General features: G+C 37.8%; 1 protein-coding gene across 4 annotated transcripts in view; it reads right to left on the reverse strand.

Annotated features, from left to right (window-relative positions):
* The window catches only part of LOC142985005 (modular serine protease-like), a 30,255-nt gene extending 10,379 nt beyond the window's left edge, over window positions 1–19,876 (reverse strand). For all 4 annotated transcript variants that reach the window (XR_012960176.1, XR_012960175.1, XR_012960177.1 and 1 more), the window contains exons 1-14: window positions 19,691–19,876; window positions 16,427–16,478; window positions 15,770–15,886; window positions 14,587–14,643; window positions 14,240–14,356; window positions 11,249–11,383; window positions 10,604–10,784; window positions 9,791–9,897; window positions 8,736–8,962; window positions 7,576–7,767; window positions 2,830–2,991; window positions 1,985–2,106; window positions 1,154–1,330; window positions 175–334 (exon numbers count right to left, since the gene is read on the reverse strand). Coding sequence is in view for 1 of the 4 variants with exons in the window: in XM_076132916.1 (XP_075989031.1) it covers window positions 175–334; window positions 1,154–1,330; window positions 1,985–2,106; window positions 2,830–2,991; window positions 7,576–7,767; window positions 8,736–8,962; window positions 9,791–9,897; window positions 10,604–10,784; window positions 11,249–11,383; window positions 14,240–14,356; window positions 14,587–14,643; window positions 15,770–15,886; window positions 16,427–16,478; window positions 19,691–19,724 (1,840 nt within the window). In the remaining 3 variants the exon portion in view is untranslated. The remainder of the gene's footprint in view (window positions 1–174; window positions 335–1,153; window positions 1,331–1,984; window positions 2,107–2,829; window positions 2,992–7,575; window positions 7,768–8,735; window positions 8,963–9,790; window positions 9,898–10,603; window positions 10,785–11,248; window positions 11,384–14,239; window positions 14,357–14,586; window positions 14,644–15,769; window positions 15,887–16,426; window positions 16,479–19,690) is intronic.
* Between the last annotated feature and the right edge of the window lie 282 nt (window positions 19,877–20,158).

The raw sequence follows: 20,158 nt of genomic DNA on the forward strand, positions 1-20,158 counted from the left end.
GAAACAATTAGTGGATCGCACAAATGCTCCATGTGGAAATGGAACCCACGACCTTCCGACGCAAAGGTTTCGATGTGGCGACCTAAACCACTACGCCACGGAGGCAGTCGAATTCTCATTGTAGGAGTCTTAGAATAAAGAATAGAATAATATTTCAAAATGTATAAAACTAACCATTAGTATACCCGGCGCAGAACTTATCCCCAGTGATGTACTCCCTGAAGGCAGGCGGCAGAGTGTTGATGCACGTGTCTACGTTGATGTACGGCATGTCCACAACCCTCAGGACTTGGGAGGCGTTGCCGTTCGCCGCTGTCAAACCCCAGCCAGCCACCTGCCATTAACGTGAAGTATGAACGTGAAGCAAAGGAAGTTTGTATGGATCGTGGCGTTCTCTTGTCTCTGCCGCACACTCGCACAATCTATACTAATGTTATAAAGCTAAAGAGGTTTGTTGTTGAACGCACTAATCTCAGGAACTACTGATCCAATCCAAAAATTCGGTCTCCTCCCGTAATGAGGGAGAGGTGTCTTGAGTCCACCACGCTGGCCAAGTGCGGATTAGGGGCTTTGCATACTCAATAAAAGTATTAAGCAAATTTTAGGCTTTTAAGGTTTCCTAACGATGTTTTCCTTCACCGTTGGAGCATGTGATAATTATTTCCAATACACACATATCTTGGAAAAGTCATTGGTGTGTTACTTGGGTTCGAACCTGCAACCACTTGCGTGGGAGGTGCCAACTTAGACCACTCGGCTATCACTGCCGATTACGACATTTATATGATACTAGGTGACCCGCGCAACTTCGCTTGCGTCACATAAGAGAATCATAATTTTCCCCGTTTTCGTATCATTTTTTACTGGTACTCTGCTCCTATTGGTCGTATCGTGATGATATATAGCCTATAGCCTTCTTCGATAAATGGGCTATCTAACACTGAAAGAATTATTCAAATCGGACTAGTAGTTCTCGAGATTAGCGCGTTCAAACCAACAAACAAACAAACAATCAAACAAACAAACTCTTTAGCTTTATAATATTAGTATAAATAACATTAGTATAAATAATATTAGTATAAATGATATTTAGATTAAGATCAATTTTTTGTAACTATTCTGTGTGAGAGAGAAATTAAACTTTTATTATTACCTTGCCATTTTTGCCTTGCTGCAATTGTCTTCTGTCAAAGTTAGTGTCAAAGTTGAGACACACAGGTCTGACATACGTCATGTATACGAACGGAGTGACCAGGACTAAGACTGCTATGTCTTCTTGAAAATTCGCAGCAGATCCTTGGAATAGTGGAGGCAGTCTTATCTCTTGTACCTGACAAACAGAAATACACTTTTATCAAACTGTCCTTTTGCTTATATTCGCCCGAGGAACTCGTGGCTTGGTTAACAACAGCTAGTTATGCTTGCCGAGGTTGTTATGCGGATAGGTGACCGTATTATACATTTCGAGTGTTTCGGAAGGCACATTAAATTATGTCGCGTTTTGACTTTCAAAAATCTGACATGACCAGTAGTCAGAAGCTTGAAAGTCTCACAACCAGTCTTACCGAAGATGATTATAACCCAGATAACTGGCTTGTGGAGGTCTGTTAGACAGTCGCTCCATGTAAAATACTGGTAGATGCTATTCAGCTGCATCCAGTGAGCCTGGAAGCCGACTAAAACATAGTTATAAGAAAGGCTAGACTGATTCATTATTTCCTGTCTTGGTCTCGCTTGCGAACTGTTTCATATGCATTAATTACCTAAAGTCAAGCAACTGTGGCGCGAACCCCCGCCTCAGTTTGGATTAAGGACGAGGCAAAAAAATAACTATTTTTTTTGCTGCGAGCATCAATAAGAGTCCTAGACAGAATATGCGGAGCTCCTTAGAAACTATAATACATAGTAGGTACTAGTAACAAGACTTAATACTATAATTAGTGTGTAATTGTTAGTTTTCCCAAATAAATAAAACAGCACTTACATCAGACTTCTGCGCGTCGACGTCTCGGTCGTTGTTCCACGGTCGGTACAGCTTCCCTATAGCCACGGCGAAGGCCGACGCCGGGAGCGCCTTGGACACGTCGTTCCAGAAACAATGGGCCGCTGACAACATATCATCATTAGCACAGAATAAGTAAGAATACTTGAGGAGCTAGGCTTAGTTAACAACAGCCGCGCGGATCGATCTCTGAGGTTAAGCTACGCTAGTCAAGGTTGTTCTGAGGATGGGTGACCATCTTATACATGTCGAGTTGGATCGATCTTTGAGGTTAAGCTACACATGCCGAGGTGGTTATGTGGATGGGTGACCATCTTATACATCTCGAGTTCCTCCGTGTTTCGGAAGGCACGTTAAATTTATGGTCCTGGATGTCATTTTCGAAGATCTTTGACAGTCGATAACAGTAGTCAGAAGCTTGAAAGTCTGACAACCAGTCTTACCGAAGGGTATCGTGTTACTCAGGTCCCTGTGTTGTGGAGGTCAAATAGACAGTCGCTGCCTGTAAAATACTGGTATTCAGCTGCGTTGAGACTGGAAGCCGACTCCAACATAGTTGGAAAAAAGGCTAGGCTGTTTTTTTTTCTTTTTATACAACTCCCGCATTAAGAATGTTTCGTGGGGACTTTTTACAAACATACAAACAACGGACACAAAGTACAACCAGACCCGAAACAATTATTTGTGGATCGCACAAATAAATAATTGTTCCGTGTGGGAATCGAACGCACGACCTCTGGACGCAGTGGTATCGGCGTGGCGACCTTAACCACTGCGCCACGGAGGCAGTCAAAATATAATTTAATAGTAGATAGTGTTTCACTTACCCGATATGACCACTTTGTTAGAAACCAGTGAACCGCCGCATATCTGCATATAAGGGTTGGTAGTCTTCCGGTAGATGCCCACGTGCCACGGCAGCTCCCCTCGCTTGGCCAGCTTACCCCCCACCACTAGCTGCTCGCCCTCCGGCGTTACTCGACCACACTCTGAAATAAGGTACGACTTTTTTTTAGACTACGTACAGTCATTTGATTTCAAACTAAGCAGAGCTTGTATTTAGTAAGCTAGTAGCTTATATACTTCTAAATACATACTTATGTAGATAACTAGTGGACCCGCGCTTGGCCTGCGTATAATTAATCGCAAATATAAAAGTTGATTTTCGAAACATATTTTAAACCACTAGCGGATGATTTTCTAAAAAAAAACCCATAGGCCATATCTATTTATTTCTATTTGAAGACTCGCAAACAGTTCCACACTTTAAAACACAATTAACCGTTTATTTCTATTTGAAGACTTACCAGTTTTACACTTCGAACTTTGAAAATTAACAAAATAATAATTATTTCAACACATTACTGAAAAGACTGAAACATGTACTTATTTATTTAAAATGAAGTTTCATGCAAACTTTAATTCCCTATTTTACCCCCTTAGGGGTGGATAGCTAAAAATTCCTTTCTTGAAGGGGTGCCTACGTCATAAAAGGCACTCCTTGTTCAATTTTCATGTTTCTACTTTCTATAGTTTAGGCTGAGTCAGTTTGTACTGACTACAATAGTTTTATATGTGCCTACAGATTTTATTCATATGTGGCGTGTAGTTTATGAGTTACACATAACTTTGTATTATCTATACTAACGATATGAAAGTGAAAAAAATTGTTTGTAGCTACGCGCTAACCTCAGGAAAAATTCTGACTTGGGAGTCGAACCCACGACCTAGTAGTCCAGCCAGTTTAATTACAGTAAGGTAATGTTAATAGGATGGCGGATGGGTGAAATTAAACAACAATATTTTAGAAAATATAAATAAAATTTATTTTAAAATTCTAACATTATACAAATATCCATCCTATTAGCATTACTTTATTTTTCATTAAAAATATTTTTTAAAATACACTTTATACATATACGGCTTGCTATAGACGGCGCCAAACAACTTGAACATAATTTGCTGTATTAGATTTTTTTTTAAAGACAGCTCCCGCACTAAGAATTGCTCTTGTGTCGCGGGGACTTTTACAAACATACAAACAACGGACACAAAGCACAACCAGACCCGAAGCAATTATTTGTGGATCGCACATTCAACCCACGACCTCCCGTTGCAGTGGTATCGGCGTGGCGACCTAAACCACTGCGCCACGGAGGCAGTCAAATAAAGGCAGAAAAAATTAAACAGAATGTAGACCCAGTGCAGAGGACACTTGGTTGGCTGTTATACCAGTCGGGTGGTCGAAGCTGAAACGCTCTCGCCTTTGCGCAAAACTGTTATTCCTAAACTGACCTAAAAATCGTTCACTAAGATGTAGCGAAATTGTTCAAGTTGTTTGGCGGCACCTACACTGCCGGTCAAAAGTTTGAGACCACCTACATAAAAGAAGGAAAATGGAATAAAACTCAAAATATAAAACAAAATGTTTAATTATTATTTAAAATACTTATTAACTAATATACATACTTCTAAAATAAAACAAAACAGTAGAGAAATTACAATGGTATACATCAAAAATGCCCTTCATATCTTAAACTGATTTTTCGTCAAAAAATCCACCTTTACACTTTATCACTTTTTTCACTAGTCTCGGCATACGAGCAATTTATTTATTTATTGTCTCTGGTGAAATATTATTCCAGCTCTCCTGTAACACCTTCCACATGTCTTCTTTGGAGGAGGGACAGCAATTGTGGACATTTCTGTCCAGCTCTTCCCATAAAAGCTCAATTGGATTGAGATCCGGGCTCTGAGGAGGCCACACCATGTTTTTTAACACCCCTTCTGTCTCTTTTTGTTCCAAAAAGCCCCTGCATAATTTTGAACTATGCTTTGGATCGTTATCCTGCTGGAAAATAAATCCATCGCCGATTAATCGCAAACCAGACGGAACGGCATTTTGCTCTAGTATTTCTTTATATTGCTCCTTTTTCATAATTCCGTCGACTCGTACCAAATCTCCGGTTCCGTGGCTCGAGAAACATCCCCAGACCATAATGGAACCACCTCCATGCTTGACTGTTGGCACCACACAGTCTGGCATCATCTTTTCCTCGGCGCTACGTCGAACAAAAACTCGTCGTTTTGATCCAAATATTTCAAATTTGGATTCATCTGTCCAAAGAACTTTTTTAAATTCTTCTTCAGACCAGTCTTGATGGGTAAGGGCCCACTGCATCCGTTTCCGTTTGTTTTGTGGCCTTAGTAGTGGTTTTCGTACAGCGACGCGACCAAACAACTTGGCATCTCTCAATCGTCTTTTTACTGTAGTCACTGACACAGGTTCGGATCGGGTTTTATTCACTTCAGCGCAGATTTCTGGTGCTGTTAGGCGTCTATTCCGCTTGCTGGTAACGACGATAAAATTATCCTCGCTAGAAGTAGTAGCTCTCGGCCTTCCTGACCGCGGACGATCTTGATTAGTGCCAGTCTCCTTGTATCGGGTTATTGCGTTATGAACACAAGTCTTCGACAACTTAAGTTGAGAGGCAATCTCACGTTCAGATTTGCCTTCTTTGTGTAAAACAACTATGACAGCACGAGTTTCACTGCTAATTTCGTGCACTTTTCCCATTTTAAGATGTCTTCACTGTCACAAGGATGAGCTCAGACTAAACGAGATAAAAAAAGATTAACTTCATGAAAACTCAGGTAATAAATATGTTTTAAAACGTTTAAATAATCCTTAATTCCAGTTAACAAGAAACAAAAGCAAAATATGCAATGTTTTGGTCGGCTCATAAAAAAATTACAATGATTTACCATTTGGTCGTTGCGCGGCGTTCATTGATGTTTTGAAACAATAGACCTTTCTAGGACGATAAGATAAAAATATATAAAGAAAAGGTTCTTAGAAATTCTCTAATAACAATAGAATACACAGATGTTCAAATTAGGTCTTTACCATATGTACTTTTGAAATAATTTGTTGGTGACGAAGATTCTTACAAGTGGTCTCAAACTTTTGACCGGCAGTGTATACGCACATATTCGGTTCGGCATTAATCGGTCTAGCCGGGGCGGTAAAACTGAATATGTGTAGATGAACTCGATACAAGCCGAACAAGTGAGTCGAGTCGGTTTTGTTGTTCGATCAATATTGCCGTACCGAATATGTGTGTAGTTAACCTAATTCCCTGTAAATATAATATCATAACTAAAACTAAATATAGGAACTAAGTATACTTAGTATAATAAACTATAATAAAGGAACGTATTTTTAAAGTATGTAATAAATAAATATCATTGGACAACTCACACACGGTCATTTGATTCCAAACTAAGCAGAGCTTGTACTGTAACCAAATAACTGATAAACATACCTAAATACTTCTAAATACATACTTAAATAGATACATTAACATCCAGGCTTAGAACAGATACTCGTGCTCATCACACAAATATTTGTTCCAGGTGGGATTCGAACCCACCATAACGTCTCTTTTCCTCGTGGAACATTCAACATATATTAGAAAGAGATAACACATAGCACTGCTATAGAAAATATTGCACTATTTGGTATACTAACAGATTCTTTGGCGGCTGAAACTAATAGGAACATAGCGACATCTATTGTGTTCTAAAACAACTATTACATACATTAGTGTCTATATTTACCGAGAGATGGCACTGTTCACAGAAATTTGTTATTAAATTATGAGTACAAATATATTATTTATGCTTATTAAAATAATAGCACCTATTTTATAAGCTAAGGCAAAGTTAAACAAGTTTAGGAATGGAATTAACAATACCTAGTACTTGTAAACGGCGGTCCTGTATGACAAGATGTATGGATGTGAATGAGGCAAGGGAAGTTTGTATGGATAGCTGTACCTGAGATATTGTAAGTTTGGTACATACATATTATGTATTTATATCATTCCTATATCCAATTCCCGGGCAGGCACAGACCACAGAACGCGCAGTGGCGCAGTGGTTAAGGTCGCCACGCCGCTGGCGCTACCTTTGTCGTCGGGATGTCGTGGGTTCAATTCCTACACCAGTCTGGTTGTACTTTGTGTACGTTGTTTGTATGTTTGTAAAAGTCCTCGCGACACAAGAGCAATTCTTAGTGCGACGGGTTTTTTAAATAGAAAAGAATAGAACGTTTGCCACAATCCCTACAGTTCTTCTCGTGCTTCATTCACATCTATACATTTACTAAAATGTAATAATTTCTTTTCAATTTCTAATATTTATTCTGTCACCGTTTTTAACAGCAACACTACTATTATAAATATTTAAATTAACTGTATTTTTGTTCTTACTGGGTAAAGGACCCATACGCCAATCGTCTTCACTGATTTCGTAATCTAAAGGATTCACTGTACTAGGATTATTAAATACATTATTATTACTAACTACATTATTATTACTAACTACATTATTATTACTAATATTATCACCATTTTCAATAGTAACTGTAACTTTATCTCGCCCATTAAATCCTAGACTAACACCACTAACTTCAGTCATATTTCGTTCACTAGCAAAAGGGAATTTCGAAATGTACACATTGATGACATCTTTGATTATGATCGTAATGTTGGTAGCATTGAGTGTCAAACCTGCTTTGCAAATGGCGACGTAATCGAATGAGCCGGCGATGCATTTCATGTATTTGAGCACTTCTGAAGAGTAGTAGTTTGGGCTGTTGCAGACTGGGTTGACTGTGGCCCCGGGAGCGATGTAATTCTTGCATGGAGTGTTGTGCTGGCATATGTAGCGGACGCTTGGATCTGGATCCAGCTTGCAAAACCCTGGGAAATTAAAATAAGATTTTAAATTTTTCTTTAAGATTATTCAGGATAAGAAAGTCCTCAACGCGCACTTGGCCAGCGTGGTTGACTCAATGCCTAACCGTTTCCCTGCTCGGGAGGAGACCCTTGCCCTGCAGAGGGACATTACAGACTTTTCGAAGTTATGTGTGTATAAGTTATAATTTATTATCACTTGTGTGAAGGCAAACATCTTGATGCAAACTTGCACCCCTCAGATTTCTTTAGAACAGTTCTTGAAGGTATGTAAAGTCCCCAACCCGCTCTTGGCCAGCGTGGTGGACTCAAGGCCTAACCCCTCGCCCGTTTAGGAGGATGCCTGAAAGTTCTTTAGAGGTTCTTGGAGGTATGCAAAGTCATCGCACTTGGCCAGCATGGAGGACTCAAGGCCTAACCCCTCCCTCTTTACGGGAGGAGACCCTTGCCCAGCAGTGGGACATTAATGAGTTACATTTATAAATAACAAAACCTTATTTATCTCACTCCGGGCAGTTTTCTGAAGTCTATTGATTTTTTCAATTCATCATCAGCCTAGCCTTTCTTCCAACTACGTTTGAGTCGGCTTCTAGTCTCATCAGATGCAGCTGGATCCAGAATTTTACATGACTACAAACTATAACCGAATGGTATAAGTAGCGCCTCCCACGCAAGTGGTCGACTGTTCGAATCCGAGGCAACATACCAATGACTTTAGAATATACATTTCTTCACGGCATGTAGAGGCCTCAAACCGTATTTGGCCAGTGTAGTGGACTCAAGGGCTAACTCCTCCCCCGTTTGAGAGGATGCCTGAAAGTTCTTTAGAGGTTCTTGGAGGTATTCAAAGTCCTCGCACTTGGCCAGCGTGGTGGACTCAAGGCCTAACTCCCTCATTACGGGAGGAGACTTTTACCCGGCATCGAGACAATTACGGCCAAAAAAATACTCCAGAATTTTCATCATATACTTACGAACGCATTTAGGCATATTCGTATACCAGACTCCATTAACACAATACACTTGCAAGGTCCCGTTGTTGTCCACGCCAGGGTCGACCAGGCCGTACCCTCGCTGGCAGCTGACCGTCATGACGAAGGACTGGAAGCTCTGTCCTGGACGAGCTGACGGCACATTGGAGATCTCGTAGGTGCCGTGGTCTGGGTACGGAGGGAGGACACAGGCTCCCGGAGGTGGGGGACTGGAAAAAAATAGCATTCATTAATTATTATTAAAAGACAACTCTCTCATTAAGAATTGCTTTTGTGTCGCGGGGACTTTTACAAATGTACAAAGAACGGACACAAAGTATAACCAGACCCGAAGCAATCATTTGTGGATCGCACAAATAATTGTTCCGCGTGGGAATCGAACCCACGACCTCCCGACGCAATGGTAGCGGCGTGATGACCTAAACCACTGCGCCACGGAGGCAGTCGGAGCATTGAGACGGTTTTACGGTTATGTACCTAAAAGGGAAAATTATACCCTATTACAAAGTACTGTACGTATGTCAGGCTGTATCTCATAAACTGTAATAACTAGGACACTGAATGTTTTACAAATTATGGATTGCCGTTGCCGCTATAACAACAAATGCTAAAAATTCAAGAAAAATATATATTAAAGAGGGGTATTAGTCCACTACCATCTATGTCAGTATTCTACTTAATTGAATAAATCATTAGATTTTATTTTAATGCAAAAATCGACCCAATGTTTTGACTTCCTCCGTGGCGCTGTGGTTAAGGTCGCCACGCCGCTACCATTGCGTGGGAGATCGTGAGTTCGATATCCACACGGAAAAAATATTAGAACAATCTACGAATAGTGGTTAGGGGTCTGGTTCTACTTGTCCGTTGTCTGTATATTAGTAAAAGTCCTGGCTTCACAAGAGCAATTCTAAGTGCGGGAGTTGTCTTTATATAAAATAAAAATGTACCAGTTTTTGACCTAAATGATTTCATATAAAATAAAAATATGCCAGTTTTTGACCTAAATCAATACCTAAGTGATCAGAAATACTTACGCGCTGGTAGTACCAGTCGTAGTACCAGTGTTAGTGTTAGTGCCTGGAGTCAACATTCTGTTGCAGAGCTCGTCCGATTCGTCTGATCCATCAGCGCATTCTCTTTTCTGTTGACAAAGAGATTTAGTTTACATCTGATCGACTTCAAAAATAAATATTTTCAGTTCAGAAGACATAGAACCTTTTGCGAAATGGTTTGAAACGAATAAAACGACTGCAATTCATCGTTTTTTTATGTCCGTTTTCCTAACGGCTATGTCAATTTAATTCTACAGGCAGCAAATATTTAAGCAATTCAATACCAACATCATATCATAGTTTTCAATTTTATTAATTAGGAACACTAACAGGTAAGAAATTGAACTGAAAATTTAAACAGTTGTGCAATAATTAATGGGTAAATTTACCAATAGTGTGCTGTATTATGCACGGAATAACTAACACGAGAGAAAGGGGCATGTGGGCGTGGCGCGCGTGCCATATGAAGTATGTGCAGCTATACATACCCTAGTACTAACCTAAGAGATGACACTAAAACCACGTAGATACAATTCCGACATGAAGCACAAAGTATATTAGTGCAAAATACGACTGTAATGTCATTGAAATATGGCTTGTCAGTTTACTTTGTAATAGTCGTTTCCTTTTCATATTTCAGTGTGCGTTAAATGTCATCGGCCGAGTTTGACGACAGCCATCTTCCATGAAATAGTATGAGCCCTTTCCTCTTGTGTTAGTTATTCCGTGATATTATGTGCCTAAAGCTTTAAAATTAAGTTAAAAAATGTCTGTTTCACACTTTATTGTACTTACTCCATTACAGTCAGCTCCTCGATCGACGCAGGCGCCGTAAGCACACTGGAACAGGTAAGAGGGACAACTCTTGTCTGCGCACGCGGCCACCGTCTCGTCCGACCCGTCGGGACAGTCCGGGTTGCCGTCGCAGTGGTCCGACGCTGATATCCAACTGCTGTCTTTGCAACGGAATCTACCCCTGCAAATTAATCAATATATTATCTATACTAATATTATAATCTATACTATCTATATCTATACTAATATTATAAAGCTGAATAGTTTGTTTATTTGTTTGAACGCGCTAATCTTAGAAACTACTGATGCGAATTGAAGAATTATTTTACTGTTGGATAGTCTGTTTATTGAGGAAGGCTATAGGCTATATATCATTGCGCTATAAACATTAGGAGCAACGAAAATTGTTTAAAAAACGGGAAAAATTATGACCCGTTCTCGCTTATGTGACGCAAGCAAAGTTGCGCTGGTCATCTTAATATAAGTATTATTATTTGTTTTATTTATTTTAAACTTCATATACATGTGTATATAGGCGGACTTTATGCCAAATGTGTCAATATGCAAATACTATTTTCTATTCTATTTAAAAAGACATTATAATATTAGAGGCACAAATATAATCTCTAATAATGTAATACTCACTTGACCTCCATAGTTTCGTTCCTGCATCTAGGCAGTAACTCGTCCGAGTTGTCAGCGCATTCCGTCACGCCGTTACAAGGAGCCGTGCCGTCCACACACGCGCCGTACGTACAACGAAACCAATTCGCTTGACAACTATACAATAGCACATTTTAATAAATAAATATCATTGGAGAGGAGCTCGTGGCTTAGTTAACAACAGCCGTGCGGATCGATCTCTGAGGTTAAGCTACGCTTGCCGAGGTTGTTCTGTGGATGGGTGACCATATTAAACAAACCGAGTTCCTCCGTGTTTCAGAAGGCATGTTACATTGTGGGTCTCGTTCAAAGATCTTTGACAGTCTTTACTAGCAGTCGGAAGCTTGAAAGTCTGACAACCAGTCTTACCCAAGGGTACCGTGTTATAACCCAGGTAACTGGGTTTTGGAGGTCTATAAGGCATTCGCTCCATACTGGTATTCAGCTGCATCTGGTAAGACTGGAAGCCAAGTCCAACATAGTTGGAAGGTGAGACGATCATTCCATAGACGGATGACCGCTTCCTGGTATTTGAACTGGCCGTCGCAGTGCTTTGCAGCCCAACTAGCACACAAGCGCTATAACAAGCTGTACAATGGCCGGTTAAAGGATTTTTATAACGCCTTAGGCTCCTTAGTAAGAAGTATAGTGGTTCTATAAGCGGCTACAGAGCTCTTGTAGCGTCAAATAGGCCCATACTGTCCAGCTTATAGCTCGACATTGGATCTACAGTGGTCGTAAATAGTAATTATAATAGTACGTAGTATAGTAGTAATACAGGAGCGCTAAAATAAGATGAAGGTGGTATAATCGCGCTACAAGAGCTTTTTCGCAGCTTCGTGGCGCTTACCAGCTGTTGTACAGAGGTGGTTAGCGCCACGAGCGTTCGAAAAAGCTCTTGCAGCGCGATTATACCACCTTTACCTTATTTTAGCGCTACTGTGTAACGGTTATAAATGCTAACGCTCTAAATTAGTAATATAGTCGGTTTATTATGGTGTAAACTAAATATATTTTTTTAAAATGAATCATCAGTGACAAATGAGGAGACATTTTATTTTTACGGATTGGATTATTAAAATAACAAGTAGTCTATCGCTTTTATTTCTTTGTGTACGTGATATGAAAGTGCGAGTTCAAGTTTGCTGTCAATATATATGTATATTATCGTCAATATTTTCATGCGCCCTCAAAATATTCAGTTTTAAGTGCAAAAATTATATAGATATGTGGATTTGGAAATTGTATTTTGAACATAAATAAGACTTTGAGGGTTACAGATAATTTAATTAGGGTTATAGGTAATAAAAAATGATTTTAATTATGTTAACGTTACGAGGCTATAGATTTATATGATCTTCAAAAGATCGTAATAACCTCAAAAAATATGTTTACCAAATGCTATAATGGCGTCTCGATCAAGCAGCTCTCAGAGTTGGTTACATCTGCTCTAGCGCCTTAAGCTGTACAAAGGCTCTAGTGTTTGCTGTTGTAGACCTCAAGGTTTTGCAGTTGTGGCATAGGAGTGCTTCAATATAACTGTTTTGGTCGCACACCAGCATTTTACTCGTACTTTTAGGGGTCAGTCGATGAATATTAAAATAGTTTGAAAATCTTTTTTATTTTATTTTATTTTATTTTATTTTATTTTATTTTATTTTATTTTATTTTATTTTATTTTATTTTATTTTATTTTATTTTATTTTATTTTATTTTATTTTATTTTATTTTATTTTATTTTATTTTATTTTATTTTATTTTATTTTATTTTATTTTATTTTATTTTATTTTATTTTATTTTATTTTATTTTATTTTATTTTATTTTATTTTATTTTATTTTATTTTATTTTATTTTATTTTATTTTATTTTATTTTATTTTATTTTATTTTATTTTATTTTATTTTATTTTATTTTATTTTATTTTATTTTATTTTATTTTATTTTATTTTATTTTATTTTATTTTTTCTTTAAAAACAGTTGACAGACTGAACCACCACTGCACCTATGTAAATATATTATGATAATAATTTTAAGCTTTAGTATAAAGGTATATTACTCGGTTATAGCGCTTTAGGTGCTTAACATAATTCTGTAATCCCCATGGCTGTAAAAATGTTTCGAATGATACCTTATACATCTATTTGCCGTACAGAAGCCATATAAATATCTGATATAACGCTCAAGGCGCTATTCAAGACCTACGCAACTCTTTTATAGATGAGTAATACACTAGCCCTAAAAAAATCTGTTATAGAACCTAAGGCATTACAAAAAGCTTATTTACGCTCTTAAGCGCTATAAGCGCAACGCATAACTCCGTTTAAACTCCTTTATCTCCTAAAGTCCCCTTATACAGTTTACGGTGTTATAGAAGATTCCATTAACTCAGTTATACTTCCCTAGGCTGTCTAGCGATGCAATTACATGCTCATATATCACTATAAGTCATTAGTTTCCTACTAAACGGCTACTGTCCCGCCTAGCTGTTAAAGGGTTTTTTAAATAGCTAGTATACAACTTATAGAGAATTGTACAGCATTTGAACGACTCTTATGCAACTATCAGGCTGTATAACGACTGTATAAGCAGCTTGTGTGCTAGTTGGGAGGGCACTTAAAAAAGTCGGTACCTACTGGTTGTTATCTACGGTAACTTGGACTTGGACACTAGACCACATAACAACTATCAATGCTGTTTGTTTGTTTGTCATATGATTAGTGGTCAACCTAGTGTCAAAGTTGTTCAAGCCGCCCGAAAAGGCCTTTGACATGGCTTAACGACTGTTATCTTAGTAGACAACAGCCGGGACCGACTTTTTACGTGCCCACCGAAGCACGGAGACGCCCAGCTCAAATACCACTATGCGGTCACCCATCTACGGAATGACCGCGCCAACGGTTGCTTAACCCACAGATCGTTTACCGATCGGTGGGCGCAACTGGCTATCAATAAAATAGTTGTTTTACTCACGGCATTTTCCGGCAAAGCGCGTGTGTTTCGTCACTGCGGTCAGGACAGTCCACCATACCGTCACATTTGCCGTCGAACGATATACAACTACCGTCCCGGCATTGCCACTGATCTCTCCTGAAAAATGCATTATCTATTTAGAGAAGAATTTCTTTACTGGCTTTATGCAATCATTCTTTCTTTCACAACTCACATACGATTATTTGATTCTATACTAAGCAGAGCTTGTACTGTAACCAAATAACTGATAAACATACTTATATACAGATACATTAACAACCAAGCTCAGAACAGATACTTGTGCATTGTATCGCGTGATTGTGCTAACTAGTTTGTTATCAACTTACCTGCAGTTGGACTGTCTCTTGTCTCTATTTAAAACTAAGTCGGATTCATGAGGACTGCTGAAAATTAAAAGAAATATCAAATTAGTACATCCAGTGGCGGGAATGCTTCGATATAATTATTATTATGATACAATACTTTAGTAATGCATGCTTTCATAACATTGTTTATAAATGAATAGTATCATAAAATAAATACCTATGTAGTATGTACCCTTAAAATTGCAAGACCCGAAACGGGTAACCGTTGGGACTAGTATTTAATTATATTGTAATAACGATGTATGTAGACAGGTTTTATCTATACTAATACTAATACTAATATACTAATACTAATATACTAATATACTAATACTAATATACTAATATACTAATATACTAATATACTAATACTAATACTAATATACTAATACTAATATAATATTATAAAGCTAAAGAGTTTGTTTGTTTGATTGTTTGTTTGTTTGTTTGAACGCGCTAATCTCAGGAGCTACTGGTCTGATTTGAAAAATTCTTTCAGTTTTACATAGCCCATTTATCGAGGAAGGCTATAGGCTATATATCATTACGCTACGACCAATAGGAGCAGAGCAGCAGTGAAACATGTTACATAAACGGGAAAAAAATTGAACCATTCTCTATTATGTGACGCAAGCGAAGTTGCGCGGGTCGGCTAGTGATGCAATAAATGTATGTCTATACGTCTACGTCTACGTCTACGTCTACGTCTACGTCTACGTCTACGTCCACGTCTACGTCTACGTCTACGGCTACGTCTACGTCTACGTCTACGTCTACGTCTACGTCTACGGATACGTCTACGTCTACGGATACGTCTACGGATACGTCTACCAAGATGAGTGACCAAATTGACCATCTTATACTATATCGACTTCCTCCGTGTTTCGGAAGGCACGTTTAAATGTGGGTCCCGGCTGACATTTTCGAAGGTGTTTGACAGTCTTTAAAAGTAGTCAGAAGCTTGAGAGTCTGACAACCAGTCTAAGCGAAAACGTGTCGTGATAACTGTGTTGTGGAGGTCAGGTAGACAGTCGCTCCATGTAAAACACTGGTATTAGGCTGCCACCGCTCCAATGGTAGCAAGCCGACTCCAACAAAGTTGGGAAGAAAGGCTGATATAGAAGTCACTAAGCCACTACAAGATAGACAGTAGTTCTATACTGACCTTCCACCGAGGATGGAGCAGGCTTCATCGCTGCCGTCATCACAGTCGTTGACACCGTCACACACCCGAGAGAGCTCAATACACTGAGCGCTGTGCGCGCATTTGTAGTCATCGTGACTGAAATTACAATATACATACCTACTTAATTAAGTATTTACACAAGAATATTTACAATAAGCAGAAGGTGTTTTAACTTAACTAAAAGCGTTAAAGGCCTACAAGGGCGGCTTGAATAACTCTGACACTAGATTGACTAAACTATATTAATATATACAAACTAGCTGTCCCGCGGCTTTGCTCGCGTGCTATTTCACCCCCTACGGGAGTAGTTTCTAAAAATACTCTCTTAGTGCTCCTCTACACTTACTAAAAATCTTCATAGCAAATGTCAAGTTTGTACGCTCAGTAGTTTCGACTGTGCGTTGTCCATCAGTCAGTCAGTAACGGAAGAGTTTTATATATTAGATTGATTGATATATAGACAAAATTATACAAGTTTAGATTATCTCAGAAACTACACGCCAAATATAAATCGATTATTTCATGTAAATATGAAATTACTAAATAGTACCCGTCCCGGAAATCAAACCCGAGACCTTATGTAAAAAATATTTAAAGGTTGAATTGTTAGTGGGCCCCGATAAAGTATTTATTTACCTGCATGTAAGTTGTGATTGATCGGCTACTCTCGTGATGCCCGGCGAGGTAGCTGAAAGAAAAAATGTAAACATTATAATTATTTTTACCCTATTTGAAGATATATAAAGATTATTTTATTTATCGTATGTTTAGTGGTCAAGCTAGTGTCAAAGCTGTCCAAATAGCTCGAAAATCCTTAGACATGGCTTAATTTAACCGATTAATGTCCCACTGCTGGGTATGGTATCCAATTTAAGATACTTTAGGAAAATTTGGGATTAATTTGATTAAAAAAATATGTAAAAGTTCGCGACGAGTTCAGTTTTCCGGTTCTTGGTACTAAATAATATATCTTTAAAATTGTAGCATTTCAAATAGTATATTTGACCTTCAACATGCCCATTTCTTTTCGTTTTATGGTAACCCCAGTATAAAAAGTAACTGCGTTTTACCGGTAATTGCTTACTCGTCAACAAAGTTTTAAGAATAGTGTAACTAAAATAGGGGATTTTTACCGACTGGGTTTTCCAATACGAACATTCAAGGATATAGTGTGTAGTGAGTATTCGTGAGTCAGGCTTTCAAAATACATTTATATGACACTTAAAATATGTCTTGATTTATACAATAAATTGTGTGTAATTCAAATCTACCTTTGTTTTATAGGGAAAATATTGCGATTATTTTTAAGTTTTGTGTTTTAGAAATAATTATCACTTTACTATCGGGCCGGCCCGGCTACTGTAAAGCATTCAGCTGCATCCGGTGAGACTGGAAGCCGACTCCAACATAGTTGGAAGAAAGGCTAGCTTAGCGATGAGCCTACATTATTTAACAACATTTCAAGCATCAATAATACTTGTGTCATTGTGTTCAAATCGAACCTTATCTATTACCTGTATAATTACGACAGACATTAAGACAAAACTGCGTGAAAACTTGTATTAATTGATTATTAATGTTTAAACTATTAAGTTATACGTCATCGTCGTTAACGAACCGAAAAGTTATTATTGATAAATTCTACTATATCCTCAGGAAAAATACTAAATTAAAAGCAGAATACCTCTTTAGGCGACTTTTAAAAAGGCCGATATTCTTATTATTTGTGGATCATACAAATAATTGTCCCATGTGGGAGTCGAACCCACTCCCGCCCTACGATCTGGCGTGGCGATCTTAACCATGGGCCATGGAGGCAGTCATCGGAGAAACATAGATCAAAATCAATAATTTCCCAGCGGGTTTGAATAGGTGGTTAAAAATTAACTTTTTTTTTTCCTAAGATATACGCGAGAGAAGCCACGCGGGTTCACTAGTTAATTAATCTATACTAATATTATAAAGCTGAAGAGTTTGTTTGTTTGTTTGTTTGTTTGTTTGAACGCGCTAATCTCGGGAACTACTGGTCCGATTTGAAAAATTCTTTCAGTGTTAGATAGTCTATTTATCGAGGAAAGCTATAGGCTATCTATACTAATATTATAAAGCTGAAGAGTTTGTTTGTTTGTTTGTTTGTTTGAACGCGCTAATCTCGGGAACTACTGGTCCGATTTGAAAAATTCTTTCAGTGTTAGATAGTCTATTTATCGAGGAAAGCTATAGGCTATATAACATAACGCTACGATCATTAGGAGCGGAGTAGCAACGAAAAATGTTACAAAAACGGGGAAAACTTTGACTCATTCTTTTAGATGACGCAAGCGAAGTTGCGCGGGTCAGCTAGTAAATTATAAATTTAACCCATTAATGTCCCACTGCTGGGCAAGGGTCTCCTCCCGTAATGAGGGAGGAGTCAGGCCTTGAATCCACTACGCTGGCCAAGTGCGGGTTGGGGACTTTGCATGCCTTCATTCAATGTATTAAACAAATTTTAGGCATGCAAGGTTTCCTCACGATGTTTTCCTCCACCGTTGGAGCATGTGATAATTATTTCTAATACACACATAACTTCGAAAAGTCATTGGTGTGTTGCCTCGGGTTCGAACCTGCGACCACTTGCGTGGGAGGTGACAACTTATACCACTCGGCTATCACTTGTTAATTATATTATTTGGTTATTTGATAAACTACTCAATTCTAATAATATTTACACGTGACCTCTAAACTAGTAATTCTTCGGCCATATTTAATTATAGTATTGATGTTTTTTCCCGTTTCTACTCGAGATTTTTTGCCATTTGATTGCATTGATGACGTAAGAACATGTGGTTTGGAATTTAAGATGTTAGTATAGAATCTTTGATGATTAATTATTTACTTAGATACGGATATTTGCGAGTTATATTTAAACCAGTTTTCCAACAATTTGGCAATTATTTGTTGTATTTCGTTAGGTTATTTATAAAACAAAGTCCCATCGCCGCGTTTGGCTGTTTATTCGTGAAAAACTGAATATCGAATGATAGATTTACAAGCATTGTTCACCGAAAGGCCTTTGACATGGTTTAACAACTGTTATCTTCACTGACAATAATTGGGACTGACTTGTTACGAGCCTTCCGAAGCACGAAGATGCTAAAATCAAATGCCACAATGCGGTTACCCATCTATGAAATGACCGTGCCAAGGGTTGCTTAACCCACAGATCGTTTACCAACCGGTGAGCGCAACTGGCTATGAGCGCGCAAATACCTATAAAACAACAGATCTAATCTTCATAAAATCGCGATCCGCAATCCCTTAAGGTCATTGACCTAAACTGCTACGTAAATAAATTGATTGCTAAGTTTATTCTAGTCAGACTGGATCCAGGACAAACACAAGCCTTTTCAATTAAAAACAGGTAGGTAATAATGACTTCAGATGCATTTAATAAGGTATCTCTCATATACTGCATTTCTACTCAGTATATTTTATTGTTGCAAGTTCCGATAAAAAGTTCACGGTCGTTAATGTCATAATATTGTTTGTTTTGCTTCAAAACATCCCCGATTACAATAAAAGCATAATAATGAATCATTTTCCTCGAACATCTACGTAATTATGAAGCAAAATGCGTATTTAATTCAAATATAGGTATAGGTAATAAAAAAAACACAGCCATCTTAATCAAAAAAGAAAAAAAAAGATGCATTTTAAAAAATCATAATAAAAAAACAATATTTAAATTTGAAACCCGTTCTTTCAATTTTTAAAACAAAAAAAAGTTTATTTTAGAATTGTGAAAAAAGTTTCTGCTAACTTTTTGGTCTGAAAACAGCTGATACTCACACAAAAAATATATACATAATATATGCATAAAAAATATTGTTTTCTTGTCTAAAATAAGATAATACTTACCTAGAATTAACAAAAATAACACGTTAAACAGCATTTTGCACTACACTAAGTTCTAAACACTTTTATTTACGTTAACTTGACTAGTTTAATGGCAGTTCTTAACTAAAAACACGTCATTTTAGTTTTTTCGTTCTATTGAACGATGTGCGCGGTGAACTGCGGTCATCTCGGAAAAACCAGTATCAATAGTGATGCCAGTATTTATAACGTGTTACCTTATATTATATTTCTTACTAATTATACGTTAGTTCTTCATATATACATGATATCACGCCTTTTCTCCATAGTAGGTAGTAGGCAGAGAGCAAAGAACGCAACTTGGTACGATCCTTACAAAGTTCCCTTGCTTCATTCACATCCTTATATCTTTTTTTACAGGACCAATTCATAATTAATTATTCATATTTATTATACATACTTAGTTGACATTGTAAATTCATTCAAACGGTATTTGCGTTTCACTGCTAA

Source organism: Anticarsia gemmatalis, chromosome 29 (genome assembly GCF_050436995.1).
Source record: "Anticarsia gemmatalis isolate Benzon Research Colony breed Stoneville strain chromosome 29, ilAntGemm2 primary, whole genome shotgun sequence".
Taxonomy (NCBI): domain Eukaryota; kingdom Metazoa; phylum Arthropoda; class Insecta; order Lepidoptera; family Erebidae; genus Anticarsia; species Anticarsia gemmatalis.